Here is a 14,174-nt window from a genome sequence, read left to right on the forward strand (position 1 = left end):
TGCGAGTGACAGCATGAAGCACAACAGGGACATCATGGAGGAGATTGAGCATGGACTCTCCACATCCCATGAGCCTGACAATGCACCTGCCAACGACATCGGCAAGGACAAGGCACCGAAACCCAACAAACGTGAGAAATCTTCCAACAAACATGCAGCCATTGACTTGTGCATGCTACGTTGCAAAGCCACCGTAGGTGAGATGCGAGACTTGATAGACGAGTTGGTCCGTGACATAATCAATGGTCGAGATGGAAGGTCGCCTGAGTGGAGTCGTGGACGAGGTCCGTGACATAATCAATGGCATGCTCAAGGAAATTTGCAGCACTGCGCGCCAATAAGAAACAAGCTCATCCAACTCGTAGGTCCAAGATAGGCTTGACAGTTTTCAAGCCCAGCTCGATGAGATGAAGAAAGAATGGGCAACGTGGAGAAGAACCATCTCCACATCAATGGCCGTCCAGGCCCAATTAGATGAAATGAAAGCGGAGTGGGTCTCAATGAAGTCCATCGCGTGTGCCTCCTCTGACATCCAACCTCAACTAGAGGAACTCAAAGCTGAATGTGCAATCCTGAAGAGGGTCGTCACCAATCCAGCCAACACATCATTTGCACATACTCACTCCCACATCAAGATTAGGGAACCAACACCCTATTCGGGTACCCGCAATGCATGAGAGCTTGACAACTTCTTGTGGCAAATGGAACAGTACCTTGCCGCCGCCAATATGACTGATGAAATGACTCAGGTGCATACTGCTACTTTGTATTTGACTGATGTCGCTATGTTGTGGTGGCGCAGAAGGTGTGTTGACATAGAATGTGATACGTGTGTTATTCGTACCTGGGCTGACTTTAAACAAGAGCTGAAGAGACAGTTCTACCCAGAGAACGTGGAGTACCTCGCTCATCGCAAGATGAAGACTCTCAAACATGGTGACTCGCTCCATGAATATGTCAAAGAGTTTTCAGCCCTCACATTAGAAGTCATCGATATGTCAAACAATGACTTATTGTTCAACTTCATGGATGGCCTAAAGCCTTGGGCCAAGCTCGAGCTCCAACGATGTAATGTTCAGGACCTTGCCTCCGCCATGGCCGTGGCTAAACAACTTAATGAACAGAGACTGTCGGATGATGAAGGAAGCAGACCAGCCAGCCCGCGTACCACACATTCGAGTGGGGGAGATAGACAACCAAGTCCCCCAAAGGAGAAGCATCCCTTCAACCACAAACCAGTCGAACACAACAAAGGGAAGTAGCCACAAGGAAGTCGAAGCTACTACAACAACAGATATCAAGGGAGACCTAGTCGTCCTCCCACTTACTACATTTGTGGGGAGGAGCACTTGACTAGGAATTGCCCAAAGCAAGCGAAGTTGAATGTCATCATTGCCAAACTAAGTGATGATGAGCAGAGTGATGGGGAACGGAGTACCCAGGCGCCAAGAGTGGGTGCCCTCCAACTTTTCAATGTTATGATGAAGAAGGGGGCTACTTCGAAGCAGCCCGCCTCAGTCAAGAGAGGACTGAGGTATGTTGACATATGCCTTGGCGGGAGGCCAACCAAGGCCCAAATTGACACAAGGGCCACTCACAATTTTATCTCCACTGCAGAGGCCAAGAGACTTAACTTGGCCATTTCAAAAGAGCCTAGCTGGCTCAAATCTGTAAACACGGGTGCAAAACCCATTGAAGACATGGCTTGTCGAGTAAGGCTTCAAGTCGGCACCTGGGACAAGGAGATTGGTCTCTCCGTAGTACCCATGGATGACTTTAACGTTGTCCTGGGCATGGACTTTTTGACACAGGCAAAAGCTGCACCAACACCTCATGGACTTGCTGATCATGGATGAGTCGTCCCCTTGTATGGTCGAAATGATTGTTTCAACTGACACCAAGAAGAAACAAGTCTTAGCCCTTCAGCTCCAACATCCAACCCCACATCAAGAGACATCAAAGGACTCGGCAGCAGCAACCAAGGACACTACCACCAGATGTGGTCGTGCCAACTCCAACAAGAAGACAACGCCACAACAGCAACGACATCAGCAAAAGCCTCATATGCCCTTAACTGATGGGTTCAACAGAAGACCCAAGGCTGTGTCCAATTTCGCCCACATCTACTACCACAACCACTGGGGAGAGTGAGTGCCACCCAAGCCATTTAGGGACCACTATCGCACCATCCCTCAGGCTAAATCTCGTAGTAGCCCTATGAGTCACCCTTGGGGAAAAATTCATGGGAACCAACACCCATACAATCCAAAATACCATTTTGACCCTTACTTGGCCAAAACATTCCCTATAGCCAAGCTGAACTAGCCACTAACATACCTTGAGGCCACCAGGAAAGGACTTAGCCATAGGAAACCCCAACAGAACAAGCCAACCTAACCATGCCACCAAAATATACACCTCAGCCTTGGACGACAACCGATTCGTGGAACAGCAGAAGAACCTTCCTTCCGCATCAGGGACTCTATGGGACCAGCCGAAGCCGATCTCCGAGGACGTAGATCGAATTGAGTGGGGGAGACTGTCACAAGTGACTCCTTCACCGCGCCATCAAGCACCTACCTTCGTGCCATTAGAGTGCCTACAACGTGCCTTCATGGTGTCATCTTGTGTGTCATGAGTGGGCTATGTATGTATCTTGTAAGGGGGGACCACCAATGGTGTTATTGTAAATACCTAGTATGATTTTCCACTCTTTTGATGTTTTCTTATGTCACTCCCCCAAAATCTTAACGTACTCTTTGAGGGGAGGTAGGTAGTTGAGTGAATTAGTAGCATGTAAAGGTTAAGCACGAGATTCCCTCGACACAGAACTGTGCGCTTGTACTTGCCATCTATTAATGCAATACAAATATCCTTTTGCTAATTCGTGTGCCATCTTATTGCCTTTTTGTGTGTGTTTGCTTTGTTGCTTAGGCTTACTCGCCCCATTCGAGTGCCACACGGGGCATCAACGATTAACCCCGTGACAACTTGGCGGTGGTGACCTCCCTGACTTAAAAAGAAGTGAAAAATCCTGATTTGGCTCAAGTGATAATTTAGCCCCTGAATTTTAAAATGCGATAATTCATAAAATATGACAATCCAGTATCTGAATCTTCAAAATGTGACAATCCAGCCGTTAATAAGTCCATTAATCAGTCATTAAGTGATACTTGAAAAGTCAAAAAAGTTCTAAGAATGCCATCTAATTCTCTTTATCAATCATCCAAACATTGACAATAAAATGAATAGTCCCAAATTCTAGATTCTTCTAAACAATCACCAATTTTTTTGAATAGAAGAGGCTAGGATTTGGGACTGTTCAGTTTTTTGTCAATGTTTGGATGGTTGATAAAGAGAACTAGATAGCATTCAAAGGGCATTTTTGACTTTTCAAATGTCACTTAATGGTTGATTAACGAACTGTTAACGATAAGTACTGGATTGTCACATTTTGAAAGTTTGAGTATTGGATTGTCACATTTTAAAGTTTGGGGACCAAGTTGTCATCCGAGCCAAAGTACAGGGTACTAATCGAGAATTTTGGGATCAGCTCCTCACACAACACACCTCACAGGCACTTCCTACCATGTCTCCCATATTTTTGTGTTATTATTCATGGGAGATGTTCTCAATGCACAGTGGGATATGCCTGTGAGGTCGGTGTGAGGTGCGCTCTATGAGAAGTAGATTCCAATTCAACTTAAAAAGGGGTATTTGTAGGGTTGTCAATAGATCAGGTCTTGATCGGGACAGGGTAGAATTGGTCCCAAATTGGTAAAAAATATCAAGATTTTTGGACATTGAGATAATAGATTAAGAATCACAACCGACCCAGTAGTAAAAATAAAAATAATTGTCACATCAGTAAAAATAAAACTAACCATGTAAATAGCTCCCAACGCTTTGGACTTTTCCTTGACTAAAATATCTTTGAAATTGGTTATTGTATATTGAGGATAAATTTGTAATTTAGATATTGATTTTCGATGTATTTTATTACTTCATTAAATCTCATATTTAAGGCATTAACTCTCATTCTCTCTCATTGAATCATATACTTGAGAGGTATTTTTTTGTCCCTCAACATTAAATTCTGCTATTCATATTTATGAACACATACTAATTTTTATATTATAAAACCTATATTTAAAAAATAGATCTGAAAATGAAAATTGATTTTCAAGGTGGCATGTAAGCAATTCAATGGCTTGGGTTAAACAAGTGAATCAAAGATGCAATAATTAAATACTAAATATTTAAAATCAACCAAGAAATGAAAGCACTTTCCTATCTAAATGGTGCATCAATGGTTCAACCATTTGGGTCAATGGGTCAGCCTATGTTGTCATAGTTAAACATAACTCTAATATTATATGTTAATCACATGTATCAAACAAAGATAAATGATTCAATCCATGACTAGGAAACAAAATTGTTCCACTTGGGTGATAGGTCAACAACTCAATGGTCTAGGTTAACCCATCATATCAATCATAGTTAAGTAATAAAAATTAGAAAATAGATAGAAATACAAAAAGCTATAGAAAAACCATAAAAAGTTAGGAAACATCGTTAATATTACACATTCATCATATTACACAAAAAATAAGTCAAATAAAAATTATTTTTATTGATGATGGAAATAGAGTAAGAATTTTAAAATTGACACAAAAACAAAATGGTTTTTTGTATTAGGTCAAATGAGTCAATTCGTAATGTTATAATTAAATAATAAGAATTTGAACTTCAATAAAAATATAAAAAACTACAAAAAAATCTAAATCTTATAAAAAAAATATTTAAACACATCTCTGAAATTATTATTGCATGTAGGATCTCGTCACGGGGCGGTCCACGGGGAAAAATCCTAGCCTTCCCTTGCCCTTCCCTTTGCGTGCTGACCCTATTGTGGCGAACTAGGGGGTGATTTGTCCAAGAGATCACCCTAACTCTCTTAAGCACTTCTCTTGATCGAAAATTCAATGCCTTTCCATTAATTCGTGGCTCCTTAAATAGGAGATTACAGAAGGAAATTCCTAGTTAAACTCAAACTCCTAATTACCTACTCCTAATGGTAACACAACTCCCATTTAAGATAAGATAAGATAAGATAAGATGGAGTAGTTGACGACAAGTTGGCGAGAAGAGATAAGTGTAGACCCACCCTAATGAGCTGTCGTGTGGGTCCCGCTCTACTGCTGCTGCTGTGTAGCACGTGCTGCTGTCGGGCGATGCGTGCTACGCGCTGCCAAACGATGCCGGGCAGTGCATGCTGCTACGCAGCCTGCTGTGTGTACCGTTGCCTGTGACTACACCGCAATGTGCTGTCAGGCGATGTATCCATAACAACAAGCATCACATGTACCATACTATTTAATTCTAATTCTAAGATAATAAACAATGAAAATTTTCTTGCCACACATCCCTACTCGTACCTACCCGTCTACGAATCAAATAAATCAAAAGCCATTAATTAAGTTGTGATACACGAATGGTTAGAAAGGTTCCCAACTTTTGAAGTTGGGATTCCATTCTCGAATGGGTATTGTCATTGTGATGCTGTTACTCTCTTGTGATATTTCCCCGCTGGGGACTGGGAGGGGATAGGGATATTCTACCATCAAAAATGTTTCCAATAATGTTCCAATATACCATTACAGCCGTATATTGGTAATATCTCCCTATGGGAAGAAGTTCTTAGTGTGCAGTTACAGTGGCCAGTTGTGTATGTTGGAAGTGTCTAGTTGGTAGCAGATCTCAACTCCTGGGGAGAGTTTTCACGCCTCAAGAAGTTGGTTCTTTAGTCCCGTTCTGAATTCTTTGTCTGTATGCAACTTTTATTCAATTTGATATTAGATGAATGATAGTACACTTTCTAAAATCTACGGTGCATTATATGTAAATTGCTGCAACATAACTCAAATGTGAACCAATCAATGATAAAGCAAAGGCAACATGTTACCGTGATATCTTTAACATTGTTACTCTTTACTCTTTAATGGTAAGTAGTGTTTTGAATCTGTTGTTCATCTGGCCACTTGAACCGTTTGAACCATTACCCAACTTCGATTTTGGGTCTGGTTCTCCTAAAATCTAACATTTACTCAAAAAAAATGTTGACCTGGTCAAAAACCATTCAATTCATGCGCTTGAATTATTAATCTATTTTTATAAATTGGATGCTCAATGTATGTTCAAACTTTCAAATGCCATAATTTTACATTGAGATTATTTTTTTTTTAATAACTTTTTGACATCTATGCACCTTGCCCATTATTCCACCCCCCCCCCCTCCCAAAAAAAAAAAAAAAACTTTTATAGGCCTCAAAATCTTAAATTTAAACATTTTTATAAAAATAAAATAAAAACAAAATTAAAAATATAAATTAAGTATAAAATCATATTTACAATCTGACCCATTCAACCCAGGTAATCAAACCAGTGACCCACATTCCGAAAATAAAAACTGGTTCGTCCCTCTAAATCAGTTCTTAAAACATTGATGGGAAATACACCATGACACTATGTATGGTAGTTGAAATTGAAGTTTAAAACAAAAGCAAAAATATATAAATAGAGGCTTAGAGCGTCATCATGTTGTGTGACACTGACATGACAAAACTAAACTATTCACCATGACACCATCTACAGAAACGGACGCAATCTACTGATACTACTCTCTCAGGCTGCTAAAAAAATGAATTGCAGTTGAAAACTGTTGCAACTACAAACGGCATTACTGAATAGAACCTGACCTCGAGATTCTCTCTCATCCAACTTGGGCTCTGTTATCTGTTGTGTTGAACCAGTTCAGTGATCACCTCCACCATTGTTGCCCTGGAATTTCGCGATTTCGTATTCCCGAGATCTTTAGAGTTGAGAGAATATAAGTAAGAATTTCTATGCTTTTCTTTTTCATTCCGTTGAATGAGTTGAAACTCGAGCTCTCTGCTTCTTAAATTCTTAATATGACGTACGTACTTGATGAAAATTATTTTTGTTCTTCGATAAAAGCTTAGTAGCAGGTAGCTTACTGCTCTAACAAGTAACGAACATTAAAGCAAAATAAAATGATTCGATACATCTGAAAGAAGAAGGAATATGAATGCAAATATATAAACCGTAAAACCTTATATTTTGTATGTATTTGCATTGTACATATTTGTATTTTTTTTTTAAATTGAGTCTTATGAGAGGTTTTAACAATTTATCCAATTAACCTTTCAATCTCTACTTTGTCATTAGACATATTAGAATGATTTGGTGTATCAACTAGAATATAAAATTATTGGGTTAATTACTTAAATAGTTTAATTGGGTTTGACTATGATGCCAAAAGACATCATCATATTCAATCAACCCACATCATAAAAGTGATAACCAATCAGGTGGATTTTCATCAAAATTCAGGAGGGATTTGATTGGTCAAAGGCTTTGTGGTATCATGTTTTCCCGCATCATAGATTTTCCTTTAATATACCTTTTGATTAATTTGACTAAACTACTTAAATATACCTTTACTTTCTTTTTTTTTTACACCAAAATATATCCTTCTTTTCTAAAACTACTTAAATTTATCTTGTGAATGGTCCATTTGACACACATAGGCCATATGTTAGTGTAATTTTTAGGGCCATTTACACAAGATCACGTGCATCATACATGTCATAATTTCATTTTTGCCCCTACAAGGCAAAGGATGGTTTCTCTCGCATAGAATAGCGGCATATCAATCAATCTATGTATACAAGAAAGATGAAAGAGCAGAGATGAAGGGTCCTCTCACAACAAAGCTCACATGTATCTCATTCGGCTTCTATTTTTCACATTTGTGACTATTTATTTTTATGTTAAATTATTTAAAATACAAGATGCCAATAATAAAAATCATTTTGGCCGGGTCTTATTTTATAACTTACTTTTGATACTCTCTCTCTTTCAAACCTCATTCCAACATAATCCCATCTCATCATGAGATGGGAATTCACCATATATACCATATGTGCATGAATCGCGATCATATTGGAAGGGTGTTGAAATATCTTTTGTTGAGAGAAGATGTGGATTGTATAAATTAGATGAATTGGATTGGATTAAGATTATCAGTACCAATACTGAAATGAAACTTTGGCCGATGTTGAAACCTAAATTTATCAATCCAAATCTAACCAAATATATATATATATACAACCTCATGAATATGCATATAGTCAGTGTACAGCTGCAATTACTTATTTGGGACCAGATCCGAACACCCTGCAGACATGGTGAAATTCCACCCTCCATGATGACGACTTGCTATGATTTTGGTCGTTAGAGTACTCCCCATTCAGTGACCAGATAGGATCATATTTCTATAATGACAGTAATAACAATGACATCATAAACCAACGGTTATATATATAATAAATATATATTTATTATATTAAGAGGAATCAGGAACCGAGAATTAGGTGAACAAACCACCCCCCCCCCCCCCTTCCTGTTTCATACCAGATTTGATATAGACCATGTTGTGTAATTCCAAAAGCATCCCTGTAAAACCACCAAATTTTGAATATTTTACAAAATTAAGCATGGGTGCTTTGGTCACTTCAATTTTAAATGCTTTATATATATAGGTATTAATATTATATTATAAGCAAAGCAATAGCCAATAGGTTAGTTGAACTGAACCAATCCAAAAATGGGGGTCACTTTTGTCAATTTATCCCTCTTCCAATTACCGAAATACCCTCCACGATCAAATCTCGCGGGAAATCAACGGATTATCTTGAGAAGTTAACACCCCGCACTCTTCGTATATATAAATAGCTCGAAATCCGGTCGACGATCACCTTTCTCTGCAGAATCACTACTCACAGCAGTCACCCAACGCTTCTGGTCTCGACTCTCGACTCTCAAGACTCTAACAAGAAAGCAAAGCGACGTTAAAAGCGAGGAAAGGCAAATTTTAGGATCAAGAAGGAGGTAGAGACAAATCGGTAATGTCGAATCTCCACATTCTTTTGGTTTCTACGAGAAATTGTTGCATTTTTATATTTGATGTTGGGATTTTTTCGCTGTCGCCTGGCTGCAAATTTGCTTTTGTTTATATTAAAAGTGGTCGTTGTATAATCAATGGTCGGAAAGTGAGGGAGAATGTTTGTTTTTCTTGTCGGCCTTTTTTCTGGATCAGAGCCGGCAGACATCGATTTCTGATTTCTCTGGCGTGGTATGGTAGTGGGTTTTCTTTTCTTTGTTCTAATTAGAAAAAGAATTTTTCAAAAACTTGATGGGTTTTGCTTGAAAAGAAGATTTGGGTCGTCTTTTGCAGAAGAATGGAAGCCAAAGGAGGAGGAGGAGGAGGAGGAGGCGCAGGAGGGATGAGGCGAGTTCATATCATTTACTTTCTCAGTCGAATGGGTCGAATCGAGCATCCCCACCTCATCCGTGTTCATCACCTGAGTCGAAATGGCGTCCATTTGCGAGGTTTGGCACATCGTATACCCCCCGTCCTCTCTCTCTCTGTGATGAACTGTTCCCGATTTGGTTTTTATTTTTCTGAGCAGATGTTAAGAGATGGCTTTCGTTTTTGCGAGGAAAAGACATGCCAGATTCTTTTGCTTGGTCGTACAAAAGGTCAGAAAAGAACATGATTTTCTGCCCATGGTTTTCTCTGGTGCTCACAGTCACAGACAGTTCTAATTGGCTCTGGTTTAGCATCGATTCTCATTGCAGGAGATACAAGATGGGTTATGTATGGCAAGACTTGATGGACGATGACCTCATAACTCCAGTCGCAGATAATGAATACGTCCTCAAAGGATCCGAAATCCCCGTCGTCCCCTTTTGTAATCCATTTAAACCTCAATTTAATTCCGATTAATAAAGAAATTTATATGAATTAATTGCCGCTAATAATGCTTTCTTTTTCCTGTGTTGATCACTGACAGATAGCTGTTCATGCTGTGAAAAGAAATCTTTAACACAAAAAACCGATGGTGAAAAACTGGAACCCAAGATAGAAATCCCTCCCAGGACCACTGAAATCGAGGAAGAAAGCTTAGAACCGCTCAACTCGAAAACGTCGACGGTGACGGACGACTCAACCAAATCGAATTCAGGCTTCACGCATGAAGAGAAGCAGCAGGAACCCAAGGAGAAGATTGACGAAACGTTGTTGCCCGGATCATTGCTGAGAAAGAAGAGCAAGAAGAACATAGACAAGGCCGAACCAGCACCAGCAGCAGTAGCGTCGACGAGATCTCCGTTACTGAAGAGCAAGAGCTACTCGAGCGGAGCTTCTCTCGTGTTTCGAAACCTAATGGCGTGCCGTACAGTGGACACGAACGATTCAGTGGTGGTCAGTCGGGTTCATGAAGCTTCCAGGAATCCTTCCTCTGAAGCAAAGATCTGTAAAGAGAAGAAGATGGGTGGGTCCGAGAGGATCCTTGTTGGTAGTGCATGGAACCAACAACAACACGACAACGACATGTAATCACGCTATTCGATCGATTCGATCAATAAATATTAACTGTTGTCTGTTTGTTTTCTCATTTTGTAAGCTTTAATTGTTGGGCTTTCAGAACAATTTGGACAGAAGAGAAGAATGCGAAGAAGACGACGAGTGAATCAAATCAACCCACAAATCAGAAAACTGGCCAGCAGCTGTACTGCTTACAAGCCAGTCGTCGCCGAGACACATTGCTCTAAGTGAACAATGAGCTGCGATAATAAATTGAAGATAACAGTACGGTTTGCATGAAATTTGGTGGGGTTGCAGAAGACCTGTAAAGGAATGAAAGCCTCAAGCAAGAATGGAAGTTCTACCTTGTACGAGCTGCCACAACTGTCGTACAGTTCTGGCTCAGAAGATGTCGGTCATCCTTCCTTGCAAAGACCAAAAACAAACCTCTCGTTCCACGAAGAAGATTTCTTTTTACGGACGCATTAGAGGTCATGAAGGGAACTGGAGTTGAGGGTGTTCATTGTGACAGCTTTTTTCTTTAATTCTTTCTTTTAAGAAAATGATGTTGCAGCTTCGAGAAGAAACAACGAATTGGGAGAAATGCAATTATAGTATAGAGAGAAAAATCAAATTGTATTATCCGATTTGCGCATTCCATTCTATAGTGGTCTCTGTTCTGATAAAAGGGTAAAGAAAACAAGTGGGTGTGGTTGCCCGTCTAGCTCAGTCGGTAGAGCGCAAGGCTCTTAACCTTGTGGTCGTGGGTTCGAGCCCCACGGTGGGCGTTATTTTATGTTACATTTTTTTTTTTCTGTCATGGATTCCAGGACCAAATATCCCTTTTGTTCGTCTTTTTAAGAGTATCATTAGAAAATAAAAAAATTGTATGATTGCACTTATTTCTTAAATAAAAATGTATTTCTAATTCTGTTTGGTATTAATTTTAAAAATTCTAATTCTCAAAATCCTTGTAGAAAAAAATGTATTTCCAAGAATTCTCAGAATTTTGTAGATGAATTTGGCACATTAAAAAAAAAATAAAAGCTTAATGGTACTAGGTTTTGATTCAAAACAGAATAACAACACACTCCAACATGTTGAATTAAACAAAAAATAAAAAGCAGAGTTCGATGGTACTGAGATTTTATTCAAAACAGAATAACAAGATACCTGACGCCATGGAGATGCTTCCTTCTCTCACCTATCGCCATGGAGTTATTGTCTTGAAAAAAAATTAAGGGAGAAGTACAAATCAGCCCAACTCAGAATTTACTAGGCCCAAAATACAGGGGGAATGTATCATGACCGTGAATTGATGCCAAATTTATGGACAGGATGTGATTTATAGGAGGGACAGGGTTAGTTGTAGGGGGGCTGGAATTCAGAATTCTGCATCGTGTGTCTCTCTACTTTTCCCAAAAATTAAATAGAGTATCAAGCGAAGAGATCCATTGAGAACAAGATGAAGAGGACTTTTTTTTTGTGTGTGTGTGTGTGTTTATGGTAAAGTGCTGAAATACCCATGCTTTCACATGCAAAAATGAGCACACGTGTTCATTAATTTACAAAGGATGTATTGTTTGTACTTTGTAGTGAGGTAGATGGATTTCTCTTGAACATTAAGGGCCCGTTTGGGTTGGGGGATTATGGGTTTGGAATCAGAATATCCATCCAACTGGTGTCGGACGTAATTCCATTTCCATCCTTGGGAATAAAAATCGACTTCAAATGATTCCAATTGTTCCACTGTCAAGGGCCCCTTTTGACATTTTCCGGTTGAAGTAATAAAAGTGACCATGTACCAAAAAAAGAGCCTCTTTCAATCTTAAGAGTTTTTCTATTTTGAGAGTGTTGTTATGACTTAAAGAGTTTTTCAGATTTTGGAACGGGGGAATGTACTAGTAAGAGACTCTATTGTATAGACAGCGGAAGATTTAAATTTGTAGTACACATACACTTACAGATTCAATTTTCGGGCTGTCTTGAAGCTTCCTATACGTGATGATACGTTACCTGACTTACTTCTTTATTTGTCTATTTCAATTAAAAGAATAATATTAAACAGCCCAAGGCTGTTTGTTTTCCAAATAGCTATCTTATTCCTTCTAAGCAAACTCCTGTGCCCACAAAAAAAAGGAATGGTTCTTTGTTTTGTTCCCACTGGCCACTGGCAATGACAATGAAAGAAAGATGATAACTCACAAGCATTTGATAGAATTCAGAATCTGGCCAATTCTGAGAAATGTAAATGGAATGGAAATTAATACACAAGGATCTTGTCTTGCACACTTTTATGCAGAGACAAATCAAGCCCCCACTAAAATAAACAGTTGGATTTTAATGGTTAGCCAATTCAAATTCTGGCTTACTCCGAGATTGACCTTCATCTTCGTCTTCAAGGGACAAAAAAATTAAATATCTCATGCTGCACTGGTCCCAAACTCCCATGGTGGACGCAGATAAGATCGTGTTGGGACAGTTTTTGTTGTGAGAAGTTATCCGCTATTGATTTTCCTTTATAAAATGCATGTTTTTAAAAATTGGATAGGACCAGTTGACCCGGGAAGGAATTAGTCAGGTAATTGGTTCCGTTTCACCCTAAAACCGCTCCTAGGTCAAAATTTAAAAAACCGTTGGTTTGATCAACAACCCACTGACTAGACAGTCAAATTGGTCTATTCTAACTGGATGGTCCGATTATTCAACCCAGAAACTGGTGCGTACATATCAAATTAAATCAACTGTGGTATGGTGTGCGGTGTGCCTAAATCATTTTTGTGTGAAAATTTAGTAAAATCGTAGCATTATAACAGCAATAAAATCTCAGGCTTTGTATGGCTTTGAAGGAAAAAGTAGGGAAAGCTAGCCAAGTCTATAAGGTTTATAAAGATTTTCCTACTTTTTCCTATTCAAACTGAACACAGCCTCAATGTATTGAGTTTGGATCTCTTGCACAGCCCGTTCTACACAACTTCCTGTACATCCAAACATACCACGACAAATCAGCATCACACATACATTATGAATGTTGCACATGTGCGAACAATTTAATGGATGTCACAAGATGTTCATTTAATTTATTTAATTAATTTTAGAAAGTTATTAATAAAAAAAAAAAGTTTCGACCATCCAACCCAGTCATGAGAAACAAATTTGGTGGAGGATAACAGGGGTCATCTTCTTCATGTTTTTACCAACAAACCCTTTATCCTCACCATCATCACCCTTTTTGTTTCCTACTAGACAGGTGACATACTGACATAGAAATTCTTTCCAATAAGACATATCGTGATTTCAGTTTGGATAAGACATATCATGATTTAAGTGGGTATTCTGTCTGACTGCTATCACCCCTGCTTCTCCCATTGTTTGCCATTTGGAAAGTTTTGACTCTTTTGGTTTCCCAGAACCATCGTTCTATTCACCATCACGGCTTTCTACTGTTAATTTCCACACACCCACAACACATGGTCGGTGAATTGGAGGATGCTCATTCCATTTTGTTTCCCAAACCATCATTCCACCACCATAAACTTTTTGGTATTTCCAAACAAACATAAAGAAAAAGAGAGAGAGAGAGAGAAAAGAATCATCTTAATTTGCATTTTAAAAATAAAAAAAAATGATAATAACTTTGTAGAAAGAACAAATAATTCAATACCAATCTCATTATCAAATCAAAATGTTTGTACAGAAACAATTTGATACTCCCAAGTTCTTT

The 14,174-nt window shown here is 39.0% G+C and overlaps 1 protein-coding gene and 1 non-coding gene across 3 annotated transcripts; both read left to right on the forward strand.

Annotated features, from left to right (window-relative positions):
• The first annotated feature begins 8,852 nt into the window (after positions 1-8,852).
• On the forward strand, positions 8,853-11,403 carry LOC104597647 (protein SOSEKI 1-like). 2 transcript variants are annotated; one of them, XM_010259311.3, is made up of 6 exons: positions 8,853-8,987; positions 9,320-9,474; positions 9,555-9,624; positions 9,724-9,836; positions 9,939-10,479; positions 10,572-11,403. In XM_010259311.3, exons 2-6 carry the CDS (start codon positions 9,324-9,326, stop codon positions 10,696-10,698), a joined length of 1,002 nt encoding a protein of 333 aa, XP_010257613.1. In that variant the 5' UTR covers positions 8,853-8,987; positions 9,320-9,323; the 3' UTR covers positions 10,699-11,403. The 2 variants fall into 2 exon arrangements, with proteins under 2 accessions (XP_010257613.1, XP_088748315.1); XM_088892189.1 differs by having other exon boundaries at positions 9,555-9,836.
• Positions 11,166-11,238, forward strand: TRNAK-CUU (transfer RNA lysine (anticodon CUU)). The gene has a single exon. It is a non-coding gene; the product is annotated as a tRNA-Lys (tRNA).
• Positions 11,404-14,174: the final 2,771 nt, after the last annotated feature.

Source organism: Nelumbo nucifera, chromosome 7 (genome assembly GCF_055504915.1).
Source record: "Nelumbo nucifera cultivar China Antique chromosome 7, China Antique-T2T, whole genome shotgun sequence".
Taxonomy (NCBI): Eukaryota; Viridiplantae; Streptophyta; class Magnoliopsida; order Proteales; family Nelumbonaceae; genus Nelumbo; species Nelumbo nucifera.